At 39.2% G+C, this 25914-nt stretch overlaps 2 protein-coding genes across 17 annotated transcripts in view; one reads left to right on the top strand and one right to left on the bottom strand.

The window, feature by feature from the left end:
• Positions 1-17942, bottom strand: part of CDC40 (cell division cycle 40) — a 48416-nt gene extending 30474 nt beyond the window's left edge. The window contains exons 1-3 of one of the 3 annotated variants that reach the window (XM_070556786.1): positions 17628-17942; positions 17279-17528; positions 5021-5107 (exon numbers count right to left, since the gene is read on the bottom strand). In XM_070556786.1, coding sequence (XP_070412887.1) covers positions 5021-5107; positions 17279-17467 — 276 coding nt within the window. In that variant the 5' untranslated portion in view covers positions 17468-17528; positions 17628-17942. Of the gene's footprint in view, positions 1-5020; positions 5108-17278; positions 17586-17627 lie in introns of all 3 variants that reach the window. The other 2 variants (XM_008521290.2, XM_070556787.1) reach the window with 2 other exon arrangements.
• The window catches only part of WASF1 (WASP family member 1), a 61590-nt gene continuing 53479 nt past the window's right edge, over positions 17804-25914 (top strand). The window contains exons 1-2 of one of the 14 annotated variants that reach the window (XM_070556789.1): positions 17809-18472; positions 19128-19313. The gene's annotated coding sequence lies outside the window, so the exon portion shown is untranslated. Of the gene's footprint in view, positions 18473-19127; positions 19314-25914 lie in introns of all 14 variants that reach the window. The other 13 variants (XM_070556795.1, XM_070556791.1, XM_070556794.1 and 10 more) reach the window with 13 other exon arrangements.

The raw sequence follows: 25914 nt of genomic DNA, 5'->3' as shown, positions 1-25914 counted from the left end.
AATATTTTACAAAAAGAACAATTCTTCTACAGGCCATACATATCAAACCAGCTTCATCTTGTTTTTTTTATTATTTTGGTGTGGAAGATTGGCCCTAAGCTAACATCTGTTGCCAATCTTCTTCTTTTTGCTTGAGGAAGATTGTTCTTGAGCTAACAGCTGTGCCAACCTTCCTCCACTTTTTGTATATGGGATGCCGCCACAGTATGGCTTGATGAGAAGTGTGTAGGTTCACACCTGGGATCTGAACCTGTGAACCCTGGGCCACTGAAGCGTAGTGGTCGAACCCAACCACCACGCCACCAGGCCGGCCCCTAAACCAGCTCCATCTTTTAAAGAAAAATTCTCATTGTTAAAGAACTTTGATGTCTATAAGAATACAGATGTATAAATTACAGCTAAGTATATTTTATATATGGTGCTGTTCCTAAAGCAGTCTAAAAATTTAAGTGTGTTTATGCTTTACAGATATTTAAGCTGAGACAACAAAAAATCTTCTAATGATACAGGAAGCTGCACGGGGAGAGGATTCATCTACTTTTGGCTCAATTTAACTGCCTGGTTGCCGGCAGCGGTTGGAGCTGACCTCAAAGACATTAAATGCCAACAAAGAAAGGCAGAGAATGGTATTCAGCAGAACTCAGCTCTTCCCAATACTCAAAACACATTTCTCTGATGTTTCTGCTCTCCCTGAATATGCACCTCTTTTAATTCTAGGTTAACCACTAAAAAAAACCTCCCCAAACAATGCATATAGAAAACACACAAACTGATTTCCAAATACTTTTAAACTTTTGGTTATAAGTTTAAGAGTAAATTTGTATTCAAGTGATTTTAAAAAATACATATTTGAGTGAATTAGGCATGAGTACTTAACAGTTTTTGGCTAAGGGAAGACTGAAGGACACCACAGTCAATTACAATTGTAATCTCCCCATATAAGGCACACACACTTCTGTATTAATTCAGACCACTGCACCCAGAAGAATGTACGCTGCTCCTGAGAGGTAAGGATCCTGACATCTTTAATCTGAGCGAGGAGTCATTTATTTATAGAGTTGGGAGAAAGCATTTTCAATTTAAGACGTTGGCTGATAAATCTAAGAGATCTGTGGCTGTGGTTTTCAAAAGCCTTCAATAGGTAGAGTACTTGAGGATCAATGTCTTAGCAGTATGTCATAACATCACAGGAATTAAGAAAATTTATACTAGTAAAAACTGACTATATGGAATCATAACCATAAGTTCACATACAGGAAAAAAAAACCCCATTACTGAACTAATAATCATATTATACTAAGATTGCTGGTAAGTTTTTCATTAATATTTACTGCAGTCATCAATGTTTAAAACATTTATCAACAAATTTTAAAGTGAGAAGAGTCTATTGATTAACTTAATTATTTCCTACAAATTTGGAAAAGATCACCAGAATTCAATTTTATTGGTGGAATACCTCAAATTTGTAAGATATGAGCACAGTTTAAATATTACTATTATAAGAATATTTTATTAGTGTTGGTTCTATGACCTTGGGCCTCAGTTTCCTCATCTATAACACAAAAAGAGCTGAGCTATATGATTTCTACAGTTCATTCTTACATTTATATTTATAGCAGTCCATACAGCCAGATTTTTTAACAGTAACTAGCATTTTTTTCCCCTCAACTTTTGTATTTTTTTTATTTCTAAAAGTACTACTATTTTAAGAGTCTGAAATTCTCCCTGAGGCTTATGGGTTTTATATGAGTCTAGAGCAGCTAACAAATACACTTTTCTTTAAGCAGATCTGAAAAGGATTGAGTGAAATGAAGAAAATCACTAGACTAAAACAACGGTTATTACATCTTCAAGTTCCATCTGTAATTTCAGAAAGCTTATCTGGGTATCTCTAGCTGGGTAGACCATTTAGGAAAAGTCCTTGGTTAGGAGGGAGAAACAATCTTTTATAAAATAAAATAGCCAATTCAGTTAATTTACTGAAGTAGCGAAGTCAAAGGCATAGATGGGGTGTGCCCTGCATACTCCACAATGGCCTCCAAACTGGTCTTCCAGTTGCAGCGATTGTTAAGAGCGATCTGGACTCAAATCCCCAAATACACCACTTGCTGGCTGTTTAATCTGAGACTTGGTTTCCTTGCTACAAAATAGGGCTAAGAGTACTTACTTCATAGGGCTGTAGTGAAGACTAAAGGAAACAAGGTACACAAATATGTAAATCCCTCAGTGTGGGACCTGGCATACAGTAATACGTGGTATTTTTACTTCATTAGTCTCTCTCCCCGTTCTTTTCCAACATGCAAACCCTTACCAGATTACCCTTCCTAAAAATTCAGCTTTGACTATGCTAATCCCCTACAGAATTGAGAGAGTCTAAGTTTCTAAAGAACCTCAGAAATCTGTCTATCAAATCAAGACCAGACTCTTCACCGTGGCCCCCAGAGCCCTGTGCAATATTATACAAGCACCATTCTAGTCTCACCCTCTTCTCCCTACTGATAATGACTAAAACATTCCTGTTCTTTAGACCTTTTATGATTCGGCTCATGCTGTTCCCTTCTGCCTGGAATTTTTCCTCATAAAAGCCTACTTAGCCATCAATGCCAATATTAATATAAATATAAATAAGGGCCACCATTTACTAAACGCTTACTCTGTGCCAGGGAGTTTCCTAAGCACATTATCTCATTTATCCTCGTAACTTGGTAAAGTAGAAATTACCTTCATGTTTCCTATGAGAAAACTAAAATAATGCAAGGTTACACAGGAGCTAATAAGCGGTATGTTTAACCTCAAATCTCACGTTCTTAAACTGGACTGTATTGCTCATTTCAAATACTACTATTTTCACAGAGCTTTTTCTCATCTTTACAACCAGATGCAATCTCTCCTTAGACTTGAATAGTACTTTAGAGGCATTATCTCTATCTTTTTAAAAAATAAATTCAGTGCGGCCTCTCTGGTAAAGAGAGGGATATATATCTAGTTTGAGGAGAGGGATTATATCTTGTTTCTAACAGTGGATTCTCAAACTATGGGAACTTGAATTTCATCTAGCAAAGTTCCTGACAACACCTTTCTAGACTTTTCCAACTTAGACAGATCCTAGTCATAAAATTCAAAGTTAATAACTTGTTATGTCACAGACGATTCATTTGGCAATCAGGAAAAATTATAATTTTTCTTCACTTTTTAGTGTCATCATTTTCTTCTAAAATTGTTGACAACAAGCATAGAAGTGTTCCTAACATAAACTAGTTTACGTATTTAATGTAAGGCTCCCTAACATGGTGAAAAGAAGAACAGAACATTAAAGGATTGCTAACCCCACAAAGAGGATGGCAGGCCTACTGCCTTGTCAATAGCACCACAAAAATTTTTGACATTTTGAATTTTTCTTGAAAGTTTTGAAATCCAGTTACACAGCAATATATTAATTACGCATAGGATCTAAAAATTTAAGAAAAATAGACTTCATAGAAAATACACTGACACAGGAATGCCACACACAATTCCAAAATTTCTTACTTCAAATTTTATTATTTTCTGGATTCAGTGGCTCTATTTAATTGAAGTACTCTTCATTAAAAAAAAAATCATGAGGCATATATATAACATACCATCTCTCTCCAATGTGTTGGCTAAAATAGTGCCAAGGGATAAAAGATGGCTTATAGTTTGACAGGATAGAAGGATTTAAGAGATAATGGAATAAAATTAAAAATGTGTCACAGTCTCAGAGCATGAGAATGAGATCCTTGCTTACTGTTACCCAGAGAACAGCCAGAGCCCTGTCTAACACTAGCACACACCGCCTGTGCTACACATTTCAATTGCCATATTTTAAGTGACTACGGAAACCTAAGCATGAAAATTACATGAAATAGTTTTATGGTTCTGATACACCAAAAAAAACCCAATGACTATATGCTAAACAATGAAAAATATTAAAAAGTATTTCTTTTCCACCAAGATGCAGTAAAATACGGCTCCTCACCTCCATCTTTTAGTGCTCTTAAGGATCCTCCTACTGAAGCCTTATTATTCTTTCTTACAATGACCATTTTCTAGCATCTCTATTTTGGCAATCAAGCATTCTTTTCCTTTTATAAGGGCAAAATATTTATAAATTTCATTTTTTCTATAAAGACTTTGCTAAATGGACAATTTTCACTGTTTCTGATGTTTTCTTTTCCTTCCTTATCTTTTTAATGCTTCCACCGCCATTTATCATCATAAGATGTCTTACTCAGAGCAGGCGATGAACACTGCAACTACTTCCAAGCACTGACCATGTGAGTATGGGACCTCATTTAGTGTTTAGCACTGCAGCATTTGTAACTAGACATTTCATAATATACTCTGCACTGACGATGCTAATAAACCAAATATTTTTTCCCCCTTATGGTTAATTTGTAATATTCCTTTATCAACACTGAGAGGAAGATGTTAATTAGGTTCACATCTAAGAATCAGATATTTTAAGATTTCCCTTTTCAAAAGACATAGTTCTATACTATCAGATAGTTGTGTGGATGCAGATACACAGCTAGCGGATTTGTGTGCGCGTGTGTGTGTGTGTGTGTGTGTGTGAGGAAGACTGGTCCTGAGCTAACATCTGTGCCAATCTTCCTGTCTTTTGTATGTGGGATGCTACCACAGCGTGGCTTGATGAGTGGTGCCTGGTCCGTGCCCTGGATCCAAACCTCCAAACCCTGTGCTGCCAAAGCAGAGTGTTAACCACTCTGCTTAACCACTACACCACTGGGCTGGCCCGCTGGTGGATTTTTAAAAGTACTGCCGTAAGACCATACTATTTAAACTTTTGTAGGCTAAAAGAATATATTTTCTTTTTTCAAATTGAGATATAATTGACATACAACAAGATATATTTTCTAAAAGTTTAAATAGTATACTTTTGTGAGAAAACTTTGAAAAATTCACCAATTGTTTATCTACTTAGGCATAATTTAAATACTTTAGCAAAAGGCAGAATCTTAAATATAGTGTCCTTTCTTACCTCAGGAGCAAACATGGTCTCATAGGTAGGATTATACTGAACCTCTTTAACAGCAGGGTCAAGGTGAACTCCAGTCTCCAAGTCTTCCTAAAAGAAAACCAGCTGAATGTTAAAGATCTGACGAATAGCTACTTTAGAAACTACATTAAGCTAGCCATTTTAATACCAATTTAATCATTATCACACTAGGGCCATGTGATTAATAGTTCTAATAATCAAAGACCAATAAAAGTAATGTATGTGGTTACAGAAGTTAGAATGCATAACAAAAATTTTTCCTTTCAAAACACTGACTTTATCCCATTTGAACAAATTAAAAATGTCTAAGTTAACACTACTCAAAGCCTTAAATTAAGAGAATCCAACTCTTCTTTCTTAGTAACTCAAACGACCTGATCTTCTGCTTCCAAATTCAGGAGAAGCGCTCCTTCGTTTTCAGCAAACCTCCTTAGATATGTACCAGGGGGCACTCGGTTAGGGACTGTGGAGGAAACAAAAGGAAGCAGTAGGGCCCGAACCCTCTAAACCCACAGACTTACAATCTACGTCAACGTTTCCACCTTCCTAAATTCATCCCCAGTTTAAGGAACATAAAAATCTCTTCTCCACTACAGAATTACTGGCAGTCTATCTCCTGTGTAACTCTATCACTTACAAATAGAACAATTCCCAAATTGGTACCTTGAGCCTGACCCTGTCCCCCGAACCCTGGAGACTTACATATCTAAGCTCCAATTCAACATCTTTTCTCCCAGGGTGCCTAACAGACATCTCAAACTCCCTATATCCAAATGGGAACTTCTGCTCTCCCTTCCCCAATGACTTTTCCAGCCTTCTCTATCTAAGTTAATTGCAACTCCATCCTTATATTTGCTCAGGTGAATACTGCCGGAGTTATCCTTGACTCCTCTTCTCTTCACATTATATATCCAATCCATCAGCAAATCCTCTACCTTCTACACACATCCAGACTTCAACCACTCCCCCAGTCCTCTTTTCCTATCACTGCCGTCCAACTTACCATCTCGCCCCTGCATTACTGTAATAGCCTCGAAGTTGTCTCCCTGCTTCTGCCCTTGCCCACCTACAGCCTCACTCCACACAGGGGCCAGAGTGATTCTTTAAAATATTAGTCAGATTATGCTACTCCTTTGCTCTAAACCCTCCGGTAGCTTCCCACTCAGAGTAAAAGCCAGACAAAGACTTACAAGACTCATTATCAGTTGTTCTCAAAAATTAAGTATGGTTCCCTAGGGTCGTTTCACAGTGCACTGTTGTCTTCCTGTATTGTCCTGCACGAGTATTTACATATTAAAACACACTATTTGTACATATTTAATTTACATATTAAACATATTAAACATACTATAAATACCTTTAATTTAATTAGGGCATTCAAGTTATATTTTGAAATTTTTAAGGAAGTTCCTATTCTCTATGAATTATATTTCAGTAAAGCTAGAATTACAAAATTGCTGTTACAAAATGAGGAAGTTGGATCTAATTGGTTGCGAATTTAACCTCCGTGCTCTGCCCTCTGCCCACACCAACTTCTGTCTTCATCTAGCCCTGTGCCTGTGTTCACTTACTCCAGCCTCACTGGCTCATTTGCTATTCCTGGAATTTATCAAAGGACAATCCTGCCTTAGGGTCTCTGGACTTGCTGTTCCCTCTTCTTGGAATGTTCTTTCCCTGGATATTCACATGATTGTTCTCTCTTCTTTCAGGTCTCTGCTCAGTTTTTCTACTTTCCCCTTACTTCGCTTTATTTATCTCCATTATATTTATCATCACCTGATGTATATATTTATTATCTACCTCCCTCTACTAAAATACAAGCTATACACGCTGGATTTTGTATACACAAATGTGTTCTAAACCCCTAGAACTATCCCTAACATATCACCATCTGTATCCTGCTGGCCTCTTGCTGATGGCAGGATATATCTGTCAACATAAAGCAAAGACAATGTACAGTAATATTGCAAATTTTGCAAAAAAGGTGGGATATCATGATGTTGACAGTGATATTGAAGAAGCACCGCGACTGACAAATGGCAATCTGGTAGAGTTAGACCAGCTAATGACCAAAGACCTGAAAATGACAAGAAAAAGAATACCATAGACACAAACTTATCGTTCTGAAATTTTACCACCTTTAAAACACCCTTCACCAAAGCAGCCAACTTAGTTCTTCACTTCTCAAAGATACGGTCTTTCAGGTACGACTCCCTGAACTTCCTTCAAAAGTCTCCATATCTTTAACTTACCTTAACCTTCCCATGACTTTAATTTCCACCCTGAATTTTTATCTGCAGCCTCGACCACACTTCTGGTCTCTGGATCCTCATATCCAACTGCCTATGGAACTTTATTATATGGAGGTTCCACAGCATCAAACACTTTGCTATGTCCAAACAGAAGATATCATCCCCATAACTCCATCCTTACTCACGCACAAATCCAGGACTGAGCCTTACTGACTCCACCTCTGAAGTGGTTCTCTAGCAACCCTACTCCCACCTTCCCTTCACGTTCTAGCCACTACTGTCCTACTGTAGCCTTCATCATATCCTGCCTGGTCTATTATAATACCTCCTTACCTGGTTTAACGTACTCTCACTTTTACCATATTAGACTAATTGCTGATTTTAAAACTATGAAGCTCTTTCATGCTTTCCATACCATTGGCAATGTTACTGTCTTTGTTCCTCATGCATATCCCTTTACTATCTGATAATCTATCATCCTCTTATTTTCCCTGATACCTTCCCTCCTCCTGCTTCAAGAAAACTGCTTTTCATCCACAGTCCTGTGGAATGCTGTACGCAGCTCCTCATGGCAACTGTAATAGTACACTATTTGTTGCACACGACTTTTACTTAGATTTTACATCCTTACTGCCTAGTAGAATGCAGGCCATTCAGCGCATGTTCAATAAATATTTGTTAAATCAAATGGAAGAAAGAAAAGTCAAATCCATAGAACAACTAAAGAGGATGAAGGCAGACCAAAGATCACTGAATTCGGCAATTACGTCACAAAAGAACCTTTGTCAGAGTGATTTCCGTTGTGGCGTGGAGTATGGAAAGCTACTTGCAAGGGGCAGAGGTATAACTGAGGATTTAGAAAATCAAGACAGTAATAATTTTTACTCTTTCAAGACATTTGGCTGTAAAGAAGAAGAAACGGGGTGCCAGATTGAAGGATTTTCAGGATAAAATTAAGTTTGTTTTTTCCTTCCTTAAGAAGAGACTAAGTCAAAGATTTAGTCAATCATAAGCTAGAGGAAAGGAGCGAGCAAGGAGAAGCACATGAAAAGAATGAGGGGGCAATCAAAGGTATGGTTATCCCAGAAGAGGTGGGAGGGGAGAGAACCCAGGACACAGTTGAAGATTAGCCTCTGAAAGAAAGAGAGCTCTCTCTGAGCTGAAACAGAGATGACAAAGACGAGGATGGGTGACGGGTGATAGATGTTTGGAGCAGATGGGAGATGTTGAGAGCCACAGTTGATCTTTTTATTTTCTTTGTGTCGTCAGGAGCATAAGCATCTTCATAAAGCAAGTATGGTAACTTCAGCTTCATTCATTCATTCCAGAAATAATGACTGGGGGTCTACCTATGTGCCAGGCACTGTTCTAGGCCCAGAGAAATGGATGACATTCCCCGCCCTGCTGGAGCTTACAGTCTAGTGGGGGAGACAGACGATAACCAATATAACAGTGAATTATGTAGTTTGCTAGAAAAGCGTAAGTGCTATGAACAAAAATATTAAACAACAGTAGTTGCCAAGACCAGGATAGATATATCATCTCATATTACCCTTACAACAACTCTGTGAGGTATTAGCAAGATTAAGTCACTTACTCCAAAATATTAATAGAATAAATATGAAGGGCAAGAATTTAAAGTAACCATAATGAAGGATATTAAAAGAGACTCCGTTAGCAACAAATGAAAAAATTGCCAGCAAAGTTAGCCAGGATTTTTAGTTGCAACCAACTAAAACCCTCCCAGGCTGATTAAATTGTGCTGAATCCTTTTGAGTTTCTCTTAGCATTGCCGACAAGGGTGGAGAATCAGCTTGGGGAAACAGGCAGAAATAAAGGGTGAGTATACAGACGGAATTACAATTCAAAATCAATCATATCACAGAACCAGCCCAGTGAGGACAACAGTTCACCATCTCCGAACACCATCACTAATCTCTCTGGCTGCCACTGCATGCTGCTGTTGAAACTACTGGCCCGAGAAACTAGACACTGTTGGCCACCGCCACCACTTAAAAATATTTTCTTGCTTCTTTGTGGACCAGCTTTAGATGAGATTTAGGTGGGCACATTTGGCTGGCTGAGCCCAAGTGACAGTCCTGAGCCTCAGCTGACAGGGAGCTGGGAGAATGAAAATCGGGGCTTTCAGCTTCTACAGGTGGGGGCAGGGAGGGATGTTCTTCACATTAGGACTCTTAAGGAAAGGGGTTCAAATGCTGGGCCGCCTAAAAGATGATACATATATATTACCCTAGAATGCACACTAGAATCTTCATTGATTAGAAATACTATCTTGCCTAGGGCTCAGAAGCAAAACCCAGTACCATAAAGTTAAAAGGTTACACACAAATTGCTTAAATTGCATAAAAACTAAATTACATGCTTTTCTCTCTTAATATTCAACTCCTAGTGATAAACTGCTTAAAATAACAAGAAGCTTAGCCACATTCATATCTCCCCAATGGATTTTATAGAATACAGTTGCTAGAACCACTTTATAATATGGCTTGCCAGATCCTCCTGATTAAGAGTATTTTAAATATTCTAAATTTGAATTATTTTGAACAGAGCATTATGAGATGCCAAGTTTTAAATGCAAAGTATAATTTAAAACGAATTACTCTTTATATAAGCAATGGTGGCAACTAATAAAAAATACAGATAGATCCCAGTTTCTGGCTCTTGCTAAAATTCTAGAACAAATTGAAGAACATTCAGAAAATGAAGGATTATTAATTTTATATTTAATTAGAAAAACTTAGACAATACCTCAACCTTGTTTTAACACCCACAAGGAGTTCAATAATAATTAGGCATGCAATTGAAATTATTACAGAATTACCAGGGATTTCTATTCAGTTTTAATTATCCATAAAAATGAAAGTACAGTAAGTGAAGAGCATCCTATGGGTCAAATAAGTTTAAAAAGTTTATCTTTTATAGATTCAAAGAAATTTGAGAATAAAACTAAATAATATTTACTTTTCAGTCCTTTTCACATTTCTACTGTTGTACAAATAAGAAAACAGAGGTAAAAGCACTTTGTAAACTATAAAAGCAGAACATAAATATTAATCATTATTCTAAACTATTTATCAATTTATGGTATAGTTTTTTTTCCCCCAGAAAGTAGAAATGAAGACTTCCTAAAATGAGAGTCTAGGTGGATGAGACAAAAGAATAGAAATTCATATGAACACATCCTTTGAGTTTGGCCCTTAACAAACGCAGAGGGAAAAGGCGATCCATTTGAAGCTCACAAGTATGAGAAAGATCACCCAAGAAGAATGAATTTAAAAATATGCTAAAATTAGAGGCAGAATGTTTATTCTACTCAAGTTGGCTGTGCTAAAGCAGGGAATGCACTGGGGAAAAGTAACATAGTCACTGACTGGAATGAGAGAAAGCCAGGTCTGCTTTTATTTTTTTAACTTTAGAGTCTATTAATAAGCAACTCTTGCAACCCAATTGGGCTCATTACGTGATTTTCAAAGTGCAAAATCTGACAAGGTTGCATTAAAATAAATTTTTAACCAGAAAATACTCAACCATTGTCATACATTAAAGAACACAAATATGTTTAATTGGAGTTCTAGAATAAGAGGAGAGAGGACAGGATTAAAATATGTGAAGCGATAAGAACTGAGAACTTTCCAGAAATGCCGAAAGATCCACACTCCAAACCAATCAATTCACAATTAAAGAAACCTGACAAATTCTGAGCAGGACAAATAAAAAGAAATCCACACCTGTGTATTCCATAATGAATATAAAGAATGAAATGATACCCCAATAAAAGGGGGGGGCGGTGACTGTCTTAAAAGCAGTCAAAAGAAAAATAGCTACACTGACGGCTGGCTTGTTATCAGTAACACCGAAAATCAGAAGATCGTAGAATATTTTACTTTAAATACGCTGAGAGAAAATAGCTCTCAGCTAAGCAAACTAAACTCAGTGAAAATATTCAAGAAAGGGTTAAATAAAAAGTTTGAAGACAAACTAAAACTGAAAGCAGTTGCCACTAGTTAACCCCTACTAAGGGACATTCTCAACTATGCATTACAGCAAAAGAAAGCGATCTAGCGTATGAGATGCATGAATCCACATCAGTCATCGTCATCTTGTGAGGTTTAAATATATACAAAAAATACAGGACAACTATAGCTAAAGGAGGGGTGGGGAGATGTGAATAAAATGGAAGTGCTCTAAGGTTCTTGCGCTGTTCACTAAGAGGCATACGTATTGATTAATTCAGACATTTCAATTTCTAGCGGGAACCACTTAACAGAAACTGAGGGCATCATTTATAAATGAGCAGAGGAAAAGAATGGAATGATAAAAAAACAATCAATCCAAAAGAATGGATGCCTAGTATACTAACCTTCTGCCTTTCTTCTTTCCTATTGCATGTATTTAAGGCTATACTTAAAAAGTATTGCTATGGCTGCACCTCACAAGTTCTGATGAATATTATTTTCCTTATTGTTCAGTTCAAAATATTTTCTATCATTTTTTTTCACTTTGGCCCACGGGTTACTGAGAAGCACAACTTCATAATTTTCAAATATGGGAATTTTATACTTATCTTTTTGTGACTGATTAGCTTAGATGCACTGTAGTCAGTGAATATGATAATATGATTTAAAATTTACTGAGATTCATTTTATGGCCTAGTACAGAGGATGGCAAACTATAGTTTGTGCACCAAATCTAGCCCACGTCTGTTTCTGTACCAAGCTAAGAATGGTATTTACATTTTAAAGGGTTGTTTAAAAAGAAAGACAGACAGAAAGACACTGTGACAAAGACGGTATGTGGCCAGCACAGTCTCAAATATTTACTATGTGGCCCTGTACTGAAGTTTGACAATCCCTGGCCTAGAATATGGTCATTTTTTAAAAGAGTGTTTTATTAGTCCTTGAAAACAATATTCTGCATTGAGTTCTATATTCTTTATACTCTTTAGATAGAGTATGCTAATTTTGTTATTTAAATTTTCTGTATCGTTACCGATATATCTTGTTTCTTCTATCAATTATTAAGAGAGGTATATTAAAATCTCCCACTGTGATTACAGATTTGCTAATTTCTCTTTGTAGTTCTATCAGTTTTTGCTTAAATATTTTGAGCTTACATTATTAGGTGCATATGAATTGAAAATTTTTAAATACCTCTTTGTGAATCGAATCTTGTATCATTATGAAGAGACCCTTTTTCTATTTTACTGATCTTAATACAACCAATGCTGCCACCTTCTTTTGCCTGATATATCCTTTTTCCATCTTTTTATTTTTGCTCTTTCTGGAGATCTTAGCAAGCATGGCAAAGCAAGAAAAAAAAATAAAAGAAATAAAAGTTGAAAGAAAGAAGATACGGTCATATTTGCAGCTGATATGACCATGTAAGGAGTAAGATAAGTTAGAAAATTACATAAATGGAAAAAATAACGCTATTTATTAATATAATAGCATAAAAATAAGATGCACTTAGAAATACCTGCAACAAAACTGTACAAGATATTGATGGAGAAAATTATAAACTATGGAAGAAATTAAAAACCTAAAGAAGATCTAAACGAATGAATAGATATAACATGTTTCCAAACGATTGAATCTATGATTCAATGCAACTCCAAACAAAATCCCACCTGGTGTTAGTAGAACTTTATGAGTCAATTCTAAACTGTATATAGAATTACAGGGGCCAAGAATAGCAAAGACATTCTGGAATAACAACAACAAAAAGGGGGGAGGGGCAGGCAGAGAGCCCTACCAAAGAGTGAGCCACAATTATTAAAAATGGTCACCTCATATACAAAAATTAATTCCCTGTGGATTTATGACTTAAATGTAAAAAACAAACACATGGTCAGGGGCTGGCCCTGTGGCCAAGCCAGGGTGGTTAAGTTCACACGCTCTGCTATGGTGGCCTGGGGTTTCACCGTTTTGGATCCTGGGCACAGACCTAGCACCACTTATCAAGCCATGCTGAGGCAGCGTCCCACATAGAACCAGAAGGACCTACAACTAGAATATACAACTACGTACTGGGGGGATTGGGGAGAAGAAGAAGGAAAAAAAGAAAAAACGATTGGCAACAGATGTTAGCTCAAGTGCCCCCCCCCCCCAAAAAAAAGTAAAGACATGGTGCTTTCAAAAGATAAAATGGGAGAGTATTTTTAAGACTTTGGGATAAGGAAGGATTTTTCAAACAAGAGACAGGAACCACAATCCATAAAAGAATAATTTGATAAGACTACACTAAATAAACCACTTCTGTTTATCAAGACAGTGAAGAGAGTGAAAAGACAAGCCACAAACTGGAAAAGATATTTGTAATACACATAACTGACAAAGGATGGTAGCCAGTAATACAAAGATCTCCTACAAATCAAAAGGAAGAAGACAACCCATTAGTTGCTTCAATAAGAAAAAAGAAATTCAAATCACCGATAACATATATGAAAAGATGCTTGGTCTCATTAGTGTTCAGGGAAATGGATTAAAAACATTGCATAAGTTTATTCTCTGCCAAAATGCTTGCTATTAGTCACAATACAATTAGTCATATACAGATGAACTTATTTGCATGCTTCACATCGCCTCTGTTGGTCATGTTTCTATCATTACGTTCACTATGTATAAGGCTTTTGTGGGTTTTTTTGGGCATATAAGCAGGTGTTGGTTCACAGACTAACGATGATCAATGTCCCTGACTCTCTCATCACAGAACCTAGATCACTGGGGGGTCTAGCCCCAGCTCTGCTTCTAATGGACCCCTGGGACCTTATGCAAACTCTCCTTCTGGAGTACCTTACTTATAACCTGAAGTGATTGAACTAAGTCAGTTCTAGAGACATCCCCTCACTCTCACCCAGTCAATGTACACTGATTCTCAATGTACATGCCATTTCAAGACTTTCTTTTTCATGTAATCTTTCATTCATTCTTTCTCATATATTCCCCTCAATCTTGTGTACTAGCCATTGGAGACATGAAAAGGAAAAGACACAAGAATCTCTGGTCCCCAGGGTCTCCCAACAGTCCAGGGGAAAGAAAAAAGGCAACAAATGACAGCAATGTGGCAAGTGCTACAACTGAGGTAGGAAAAGGGGGTGAAGGCAGACAGAGGAGGAAATGCGTGCGCTGAGACTGAGTAGAGCAGAGGTTTTTTGGGCAGGAGAGAGGCATGGGGCAAAGGATTTCTAGGCAGAGAGACTAGTATGGGCACAATCTTGAGAGGAAAAAAGAAAACAAGGCTTTTGGGGCTTTGTCGAGAGTTCAGCATGAAAGAATGGCAGGTCTCACGGGTTTCACAAGGAACTCAGAAATTACGCAGTAGGCAACCTGGTGTCTTTGGGCAGGGGAGTGATAGAATAACGCTGGAATTGAGAAAATCACTCTGGGTGCACTGTGAAGGAAAGAGTGCGGTATGGAACCAGGAGACAAGAAAGGAGGAAGCAGAAAGATCAGTTAGAAGGATATTATAATTGTCTTGAAGATAAATGATAAGAACCTGAACTAAACAGTGGCAGCAGAAAAGGAAAGAGAGATTTGATAAATACCACTGTGTCACAATGGACAGGTCCCACTACCCAAAAGTAGAGGTTAAGGGAGAAAGAAAGTCAAGAATGACGCCTGAGAGAGGTAAGGAAGATAGGAAGTAAGGCTGTGTCAGCGAAGATGAAGAGGAAGGAACTGATTTGAGAGAAATGAAGCAGAAATGTTGGAACCAGTTGAACCACTACCTTCAGGGGCTGAGGAAGAAGGAAGAGAAGAGGAAGACCCCTTTGTTCTTGGCTGGACTAACGGGGGCGGGGGGCGGGGTGGGTTTGCAGGACGATTAATCAAAATGGGAAAAACAAGTGAAGTGGATTTTGAGGGAAAGAAAATGTGCTAATTTTTCAGCACATTGGATTGTAAGTGTCCGAGTGTCATCCTGGGAGAGAAGTTTAATAGTTCTGGAGCTAGCAAGGAGTTTAGAATTGGAAATAATAAGGATAGTGTGCCTGGTACCGTTCTAAGTGCTTAATATGCTTTAAGAAAAGCCTTTAACTCCGTGAGATAGGTACCAGTGTAATCCCTACTTTACAGATGAGAAAAACCTTAGGCACAGAGCACTCAAGTAACTTATTCAAGGTCACCATTTGGTTAAATGTTGGAGCCAGGATTTGAATCCTAGCAGTCTTGATTCCAGAGCCTGTGTGAACCACTTCACAGTGTTCACCTGTAAGTCATCAGAAGCACAGACTGAGGGTGAAGGCATGGAAAATTTGAGGGGTGTAGAGAAGACTAAGGGCAGAGTCCCAGGAAACACCAATATTGAAAGGGAGAGAAGAAGAAGAAACAGGAGATCAGAAGACTGAGGATAGCCCCATGGAAGCCAAAAGGAGAGAAAGCTTCCAGAAAGAACTATCTAATGGCATCACTTGATGCAAATACTAAAGTCAGATGGCAGAACTCGACAACTAGAAGGCCAGCACATCACTCAGGGAGAGTAAGTAGTCTCCCAAGAGGTAAGGCTGGGCTGCACTGGGTGGAGGAGAAAATGACAGAGCTCCAAAAAGCTGAGCTGTGAAAGAAGGAAGATTCAGGAGGTTGCTGGAGGGGTATAAATTTGGGGAGTTTGCTTTGTTATAAAGAAAGGAGGATTCTAAGCATTCTTTCATATCAGAGGCCCGTTAATAAATAATAAAATTCATAAGGAGCTCACTACAAACCTGTAAAAGACCTAAGTTATAACACTAGACTTGGGAACATCTTAAATACAAAGGAATTTTGTATACTGTCTCCCCTCACCACATCTTGAGTTTCTGATCACCCTATTAGGCTCTGCTGGGCCGACACTACCAATCGGTGGACGCTCTCATTGGGCTTTCGACACGCCAACCTTTCCTTAGTTCTTCAATCACACTAGGCTCTTTGCCCTCTCAGGCTTGCTGCCTCCTTTGCCTGGAAACTCTTGCCTTAGCTTGCACATGGCTGGCTGCTTCTTGTTCTTTAGAGCCGCCTTTTCAGAGAGCATATCCCTGACCAAACCATGGAAGTCATGCTCCTACCTTATTCTCTACCATGGGACTCTATTTTTCTCCTTCACAGTGCACAATCCAATCTGTAGCCACTTTATTTTCTCACATTTTATTGGCTGCCTCTTCCACTAGAATGTATGCATCATGATGGCACAAATGTCTGGCTTGATGGCCTGTGTCTTCAGCCCTTAGAACAGTTCCTCGCAAATAGCATGTGTTCAATAAATATTTGTTAAATGAACTATATAACCCATTTTCTCCCTCTATCACCTTCCTCAATTGAGATCATGCACAGTTTCTTGACTCCAAGGTCTTTTACTCATGTATTATAAATGTATTGACATATATAATCACAAGAGCTAACATTTATTGCACTTTTATTAGACACTAGACTCTGTGCTATAAGCTTTCTTTCTGTCATTTCACTTAATCTTCACAATATCCTCTCATATAGATAGGTGCTTTTAAAATCACCTTCACTGCACAGGGGAGGAAACAGAGGAGATTGTATAACTTGCCCAAGTCCACAGAAGTGGTGGAGCCGGGATCAGAATCCAGTTCTGACTTCAAACACAAAACAAAGCCAGGTCACTGCTCACTTCAAGCGAGGGCACATACTCGAGTTAGGGAAGTCCTCATCTAGCTTTATTTATGTTCTGAGATAACTCCTGCTCTATCCACGCCACATCCTTATCCATGAATTCGAAATTTCACCCCCTCTTCCCACTTGCTTTCTGATGGCGGGAGGCAAGAGAGGGGAGCAGTGGAGCTCTGTCCTGAACTTCCAATTCTCAGCATCTCCCGAGGAAGAGGCACGTAGAAAGGAGAAGCGAACCAAGCGTTAGCAAGTTATTTCTCAGCACTGAGGAAGAGGTAACCCGGGGTCTAACAAATGGGACTGCGGGATTTTGGAGCAGAAGCCGACAATTCCCGCACCGCATCAGCGGCCGAAGCGCTTACCTTAACTGCCACCTCCGGAGCCGAGTCCACCGCCACCGCCAGAGAGGGCTTGGCCGAAGGCGATTTCGTCAAGTGCATGAGAGAGTCGGCGGCTGGCAGCGGACACCGTCCGCCCTCACTGTCCGAGTCCGATTCGGACCCTGAACCCGAACCATAGGAAGCTGCCAGAGCTGCAATCGCAGCCGACATGACGGCAACAGATCCTCTGCGGAGACCAGGCCCGGGCGGAAGAAGAAGCGGCTCCCAGGTCCTGACAGATTGCCACGAAACACATTATTCACCTCCTTGCAAGTCATTTATCACATTTCTAAACAACCAATTAATTAGCATTAGAATAAGTGAAACAGACCTGAGAATTTGGAAACACTTATCTAGCGAAATACAGAGAATTATAATAACTTATAACTTTTAGGACCTAGTCAGATAGATTAAAGACTACGAGTCCCGAAATACCCCGAGGTCGCGAGGTTCTACCCTCCCGGCGTGCAGAGCGGTGGGACGTGAGAGAGGCATAATGGGAAGTGTAGTTTGGAGCGAGGGGGCGGGGCGGGGCGGGCAGGCTTCTCTTTGACCCGGCCCCTGAATGGATGGTTCATTCAATTGGCTATCATCTTCCCTCATTCCCGGGCCAAGCACTGTTCTCCCCGTCCCCCTCCCCCAAACGGAGGATTGGGCAATACCACAAAGCCTCAGGAAAGGGGGGGAAGAGCGGTATTCATCCCCACGGATGGGTGAGTGGGCGGAGGCTGAGTTTCGCACCGCGGTAGCACCTGGGCCCTGGGGGCTGAAGAGGAAAGTGAGAATCTTAAGTTGGAAGACCTTGATGGGCGGGGAATAGCTCCCCGTGGGAAGGATGGGAGGTTAGGTGGCGAGAGTCCAGCGGTCCCCCCTGCTTCAGGCTCGGGTCCCCGCGCCCGGTTGTGGAGCGTCGCGCGCGGGGAGGGGGCGGTGGGGGGCGGCGGCGGCTCGCGGTGTTGTTCGCTCGCGCGTCGAACACACGGTGGGTCCGGCAACCGGCGGGCGCCGCAGGCGGCGTTGCCCGTGGCCCGCGCCTCGGCCGCTGCCCGGAGCGGGTCCCACCCCGGAGCCTGACGTGCCTGGAGGCTCTAGGTGGAGTCCCGGGAGCTGAGGGGGACTGGCGGCCGCCGCCGAAGCATGAAGAAGGGGTAAGGCAGGAGCCCCCAAGATCTCACGGTGAGCGCGCGTCTCTCAGGAATCGTGTTCTGGGGGGCGAGGTGATGGGGAGGAACTCTCCTCGCCGGCCGGAACGGAGAGGGGTGCGCGTGGAGCTCCCGTCCGGAGGGGTTCCGGGCACGGGCGCCTCCCCCCGCGGCCGCCACCCCCATTCGCAGGTGCCGGAGTCTGGCCGCCCACCCGCCAGCCGGGCTGGGAGCCGAGGGCGACGGCGGCCGGCGGGCGCGCCTGGTGTCGGTCGCAGGGACCGCCCGAGGCGGCTCTAGGCGGGGGACTGCGGGTCTCACCTGAGGTGCCCCGCCTGAGCGCCCCCGCGCCCGCCCCCGGGCCTGTGGCTCCGGGGGGGCTGCAGCACGGGGCGGCGGCGGAGCCCCGGCGCGCTGCGTGCCCGGGCTCCGGCGAGCCGGCGCGCGCGTTTGCGTCCTCGGACATAACGGGCCAGCGAGTGCGGGGCTCTCTTTCTTCGCTGCGAGAGGAGGCGAAGCGCGGCGGTCGCCTCCGATGCCTATTAATTGGGGGGTGTCTCGGGCAGAGTTGTGGAGCCGCTCACTCAGCTCCGATGTCGGCCGGACTCGCCCATTGTGCCACCCAGATAATTATTCAACTATGCAGCATCCATTGCACCTTTCCCATTTTTCTTCTCCCCTTGCTACAGCATGCCCCCTAGCTTCGGTACTCTGACGCCTTCTCTTGCACTTGCGGGTGATGAACTGGAATAATGATGAAAAGAAAGCCCGTCTGAACATTCACAACCTGTCCTATAGCCGATTAATTGATTAATCCCCAGCTGCACTAGATACTTTAATACGACTCGGTCTACTCCTATCCTCTTCTCTATAAGGTGTGTCTTGGATGATGTTTTAATTTTTTCTTTGGTGTTAGATTCTCGTATTGGCTAAGTCTTATTTCTCTCCGGTAATGGATGTGATTGATTTATTGGTCATTCAACCCGTCTAATGTTCTTAAGTTTAACTTGAATGCTAGGTAACTTTCGTTTTTCTTGTCGTTGATAGCACTATACCGTAATTACAAATGCAGTCTCAGTCTGAACTCTCGGGAACAGTTTTTCCTTTATGCTCTTAAGTTTCTTTTAGGAAAAGTATTTTTATTTATGTCGGAGATTTGAATAAAGAACTTGATATAAAATTTCTCAAGTTTTGAATAAGAAAAGTTTTGTATTTCTTTATTTTTCAGTAACAGAATGTTTGATTGCTAATCATAGCCTTCGTTGAATGAAAGGAAGCATTTAATATTTAAGATAGGGTTTTAACTGCCATAATGAGCCTTCCTTAATTTATCTAAATTTTATTTTTTATTCAGTTCGTTTCTTTGCAGTATCATGTATTTACTTCTGGAATTTGTTCTCAGTTTTCTAAGTTTTGTTTACAAGGATGAGTAGGCTCCAATTTTGTATGATCTGTCTGAAAGAGGAAATATTTTTTGAAAATGGAAAACAACTGTTGGTTACTTGATTATGTTAAAAACTGTTTACATCTCATTATTTAAAAGTAAATGATTCACTGCCAAAAGGAACTGTTTTCCTTTTCTTTTCCTAGTCTTTCCTTCCCAGCTTTTCTTGTTTAAGCTTGTTGCCCTAACCCTCTTGATACAACGGAATTGCACATAGGCATTGCAGAGGCAGTTGGTTTAAGGTACAGTAATTGTTTTATGGCACTTGGAAGTGGCGCACATATAATATAACTTGATGATGTAGGATCAATTGCTTGGTTGGGAAATGACCTTGCAATTTACAAAATGGACACCTTTGTGCCTTGGTTTTCTTACATGTAAATAGAGATAGTGCCCATTTATGCCACTAATTAGTATGCATAAGTCCAGTAAAGATGTTTTCAGAATGCTTTTAAAGAAAATATAAATATTTTAGCTGATGGATGTTGAAAATATTTCATTGTAAAATACAATGAAAAAATGTCATTAGGATTTTTCGTGGCATGTTAGAATGGCTGATTTACAATGAATTTTGCTTTGGAGACGTAGGGCTCTAAATTGAAGAATGTTTCTTATACATTGTGTTTTTAATAATTGCAAATTTAATAGGTATTATAGTTAATACCTATAGGTAGTTATAAATATAGGTGTAGTTAATATTGATAAAAAAGTTATACGATTTGTTAATAGACAGGTAGAGTATTGAATTAAGTTTGTGAAAAATAAGATCTTCAGAAAACATTAAGGCCTTTTTCATTGAAAAATTCTCACATGACACAATCCAAAATACATGTTGCGATCATTTGTAAGGTATAATATGGAGTTATTTTTAAATTATACAGGTTTGTAAATAACCATATATTCAGAGGCAATGTCTTAATATTGTATACTACTATATTTAATTATACATTTTGCTTTATTTTCAGAATAGTTTAGGGTATTATTACCCAGTGCTTGATTTTCATTATCACAGTAGATAGTAGTTTTTGATTTCCTCGTTGGAGGATTAACTCAGTTAATTTTCATAGCAAAAACTGCTGTTAAAATATTATATTATTGGAACTTTTACCAAAACAGTACTTCTTGTTACTTTGTGGGAAAATTTCCTATCAATTTTAAGACTATTGAAATGTCTTGAAGATTACTATTGTATAGTTTCTTTTTTGAGAATTAATTTGATTACATTTTTTAATGTTTTCTTAAATGACCAACTGAAATTCAGCTGTCATTATCACTTGCGTAAATACAGTTAACTTGAGGTTTTTCCAGACTCCTTGAGGATAGGAACTGACCTGATGCTTACTATCGTAAATCCAAAGTCACTAGCATAGTGTTTAGCAAATGGTAGGAGCTCAATTTTTTTTGGTGGACAATTAAATGAGTGAGTGAAGGATATCTATTGATTTAACGTACTGAGTAGAAATTTTTAAAAATAGATTCTCAAACATTAATTTTAACTTGTGAAACATATAGCTTTATCTCAAGAGAAGAGAGAAAAATGTATTTGGAGGTTCTTTGAACTTCATTTAGCTGTTCAGATATAATTCCTGTACCCACACATTTTTTGAACTAGCACTAAGTACTCTGTAATATATACATCATCAACCTGTCATTTATGAAATGACAATTTTCTTCTTACCTTTTATAGCTCACTTCATGAAAATATACATTGAAGGTTTTTCTGTTGATGTTTTTCCTAAATTAGATTAGTATAGACATGTGTTTGATTCTTTTTGACTTATTTTGGTTTTCCAGTGAAATATTAATAAAAAGATGTGTGTTTACATCTTTTATATCCTGTGCTAAACATTCCTGAATAACTAATTTTAAAAATAAATGACCCTTGGGGGCTGACCCTGTGGCATAGTGGTTAAGTTTGGAGTGCTCTGCTTTGGCTGCCCAGGTTTGTGGGTTCAGATCCGGGGCACAGACGTACACTACTTGTCAGCCATGCTGTGGCCGCGATGCACATGTAAAGTGGAGGAAGATTGGCACAGATGTTAGCTCAGGGCAAATGTTCCTCAGCAAAAAATAAGTAAATGACCCCTAAGGTGGAGCTTTTTATAAAATGAAGCTTTTTATGTGTTTTTAGTTATCATATTCAGTTTATAATTTTGAGTCTTTGTGTATTGGTAGTTCCTAACTTAGAATGAGATTGATTATACTTTAAAACTTGTAAAATGGTTTAGAACTTGGAACTTACTCTCTCAGAAACACTATGCTTAGTGGTTAGATTTGCAGGCAACCCACCAAATTTAAACCATAATATACCTGAATTAGAGGATTAGGCTAATAATACTAGAGAATTATGAAATTATATTAATAATAATTAGCGTAAATATTATATTGAAAAACCTCTAATACTGTGCACAACAATCTTTGGGAAAATCAGTTCAGAATCTACCTTGAAATGCTAGGAATACATTTCTCTTGTGTTACGCACGACAATATATTAGGAACTTGTCCTCTGACACCCACTGGAGGTGAGGAGGAGGATCTTCTTCAGTTCAGTGGGTGGTGTAGCCTTACGTCATCTGGGGCAAGAGGTCGGAGGATGAGAGCAAAAGGAGCTAGTGTCTTCTGTGTTAACACTGGGCAAGTCATTTTACCTCTCATGGTCTTTGGTTTTCTCAGTTCTAAAGTGAGAAGGTTGAAGTAGATGATCTCTGAGATTGTTATAAATAAAATTCAGAGGCGCTTTGAAGCTCAGTGTAACCCCCCTTTTTTCTGATAGTTCATTTTCCCTTTCTAATATTATTGCTTACATACATCCTGTCAGGGAATTTCTCCTTTCTGGATCCACCCCTGAAAAGATAATAGTCTTAATCTTTTCCTCACATGCTTATTCTTGGAAGCAAGACGTTTTAGGTTTTTAAAGGAGTTTTCTTGTTATACTGGTTGTTTTGTTTTGTCTGTTTTTATCCCCCCTTTTTTTTTTTTAACTTCCAGCACCACCAAGAGACAGAATTAAGATGATTTCTTTTGTTTTCCTCTTTTGAGTTTTTTTACCGGCAGCCTATAAGTAAAATCAAGGTAGATTTTATTTATACTTTGGAGAAAGCATATCCAGTGAATCTCCAGAGAAATGTTTTTATAAGGAAAAATATTGGAACTGATTTTATGCAATGGGTGTATGAAGGTAAAGAGACGGAGTGTGGCCTGGGGATAGGATTGGCAGATAATGTGTGGGATATCTTGTATTTTTATTTGCTAAATCTGGCAGCCTTACTTTGGGTGCTGTGGAACTTGTACGGCAGGAGTACTGGCGTGGTGGGGTTGGAGGCAGAGTGAGAAAGTGAGTTTATGAACTCCTTGAGGACAGGAGTTTTGTTGTTGTTTTGGTTGGTTGATTTGTTTTGCTTTGCTTCATTTTTCTGTTTCCAGTATTTGTTCTTTGGTTTAAGCTAAAGGTATATTTGAGTGGATACAATTACTACAGGATAGCAGGTACGTAATTCTCTTAGGAAGGTGAAAAGATCAGGATGCTGTAAGAAAAGGGGTCATGAAAACAGCTATGTTTGTCATATACAGTGGAGTATTTTGTAGGTTTTTAGTTAACTTCTTATTTGAAGGTTAATAATATTCAAGAATAACAGATAACATAGTCTCCTAAGACGGCTTGCTATATGTGCAAGTCAGTGTATAGGTACTGTTACATATATTATCTTATTCACTTGATATCATAGTTCTGTGAGGATTTTCTGGGAGAAGGGGCTTAACTAAATTAAACAAGTTGCTTATTCTGCTTAGCAGAATCTCGAGTTCTCTGGGAACCACTTTCTCTTCCCAGTAAGTTACTGCTAGAGCAGCCATTTTAATAACTTGATAACAGTAATTCTGCCTGCCTGCTACCCTCCTCCTCTTCTGCAATTGGTTGATCTAGTGGTGATTACTCCCTGTCTCATGCTAAGCCAATTCATTCAGCATGTAATTCTTGAGGGTCAACTAGATGTTAGAAGGATATAATAGCAACACAGCTCTTGATTCTCTTAGAGTTAACAGATTCTAAACAAATATACACATTTATAATTAGAAATTTTGGGAGTGTTATAAAGGAAAAGAATGGGGAACCTAATTTACCTTGGAAGTCAAGGAGGGCTTCTTTGAGGAAAGATAAGTAGAAGTTAACTAGTTGCAAAATGGAGAGACTGCAAAGAATATGTGTAAAACAGTTTTGGGATGGGAAAGAGCTTGGTAGGTTCAAGGAACTAAAAAAAGGCCAGAGTAGATAAAGCTCAACTTTAAGGTGAGCAAGAGGGATTGTGGCTTGATACGAGGTTGCAGGAGGTGAACAGGAGCCAGACCATTGAAGACCCACATAAGTCTTGGTTCAACGGAACTTAGGATTTTAGTGTATTGGGGAAGGCCATAAAGGATTTTAACCAGGTTGATGACTGGATCAGATCTGTCTTTTAAAAAGATCACTCTGGCTTGGAGGGGCAAGGGAGGTCAATCACAGTTCTGCCCATTTCTCTAGTTTATTGGTCCAGTTCTAGATACCTGTGCTAAGCCAGGCCACTCAACTTTTCTTGGATCCTAAGTGCCCAGAGGGTTGAATAATTTGTTTGCTCTCTGGTGGCTGCAGCTATAAGATACAAGACTCAGAAACTGTTAATGGCCTTGTTTCTTGCCATATGAACTAGATAAGCAGTGGCATCTGGAGGAATGACCAAGGAGAGAAGCAGACGTACAAAGAGTCCTGACTGTATTCAGATGTCTTTGTCCATGGTCCTGAGATTGGGTTCCAAGAGACACTCTAAATAAATCTTTGCAATAAGTTGTCCTTTTTGCATAAACTAGTTGAACTTGTATTTGTGGTACTTGACAACCAGCCAGCCTACATAGTCTTCTTATAGATTAAGTAATTTGTAGAAGATCACGTGGCTAATAAAAATGGTAGAGGTGGAATTTGAACACAGATTTCAATATCCCATTTTTTCTTACTACCCTATGCTACCAAGATAGGTAGCTTCTTTAACAGTTCTAAAAGAATTCTAAGGATGTGGATTTGGGGTGTGATAATACCTCTTGGATGATAATGGCAGCAGTGCTTTATTTGGGGTATGTTTGACAATGGTAGAGCTTCCTGCCATTCTGTCCTCTTGAGTAACAGTTAGTCAGGTCTACTCTAATAAGTTAACGTTTCTATATTGACTAACTCATTTGAAAAGAAAAAGAAAAAGCTTGTGTGTCAGGCCATGGATTAACTTATTCAATTCTTCCACTAAAATATATGAAGTCTTTCATGTTTTCACATTATGCTACAAAAGTAAGCTTTTTTGTTTACCACTCTTTAATAAGACATCTGTTGTCTTATGTTGGTCTTTTTTGGGGTAAATTTTTGTAACATACATGTACTAGAGATCATACCTGAGAATTGTGGAAAGGTTAAGCAAAAAGGGAGGAACAGGAGAATCATTTTATATTTTGCTTGAGAATGAAGACTAGCACTTAGTTATTTTAAAAACCAAAATAAAAACTTTGTGTGATACATCATGATACATGGCTAGAAATTTATCAGTTTTGTTGATATTTTCAAAGACCCCTCTTTTGGTTTCATGGACTTTCTCTGTTGATTTCCTATTTTCAATTTCATTGATTTCTCCTCTAATTTGTTTTTCTTCTGCTTGCTTTAGGCCTATATTCCTCTTCTTTTTCTGATTTTCTAAGGTGGAAGCTGCAATTATTGATTTTAGATCTTTGTTCTTTTTTAATATATGCATTTAGTGCTACAAATTTCCTTCTACGCACTGCTTTTGATGGATCCTACACATTTTGATAAGTTGTATTTTCATTTACTTCAAAATACTTAAAAATTTCTCTTGGGACTTCTTTGACTCATGTGTCACTTAGAAATGTGGTGTTTGGTCTCCAAATATTTTGGGATTTTCTAGCTATCTTTCTGCTATTCCTTTCTAGTTTAATTCCATTGTGGTCTCAGAGCATACAGTGTATGATGTCTATTCCTTTAAATTTGGGGAGGTGTGTTTAAT

Source organism: Equus przewalskii, chromosome 9, assembly GCF_037783145.1.
Source record: "Equus przewalskii isolate Varuska chromosome 9, EquPr2, whole genome shotgun sequence".
In the NCBI taxonomy this organism is placed as follows: Eukaryota; Metazoa; Chordata; class Mammalia; order Perissodactyla; family Equidae; genus Equus; species Equus przewalskii.
The sequence above is the reverse complement of the archived record's forward strand: the minus strand, read 5'-3'. Positions and strand labels throughout refer to the sequence as shown.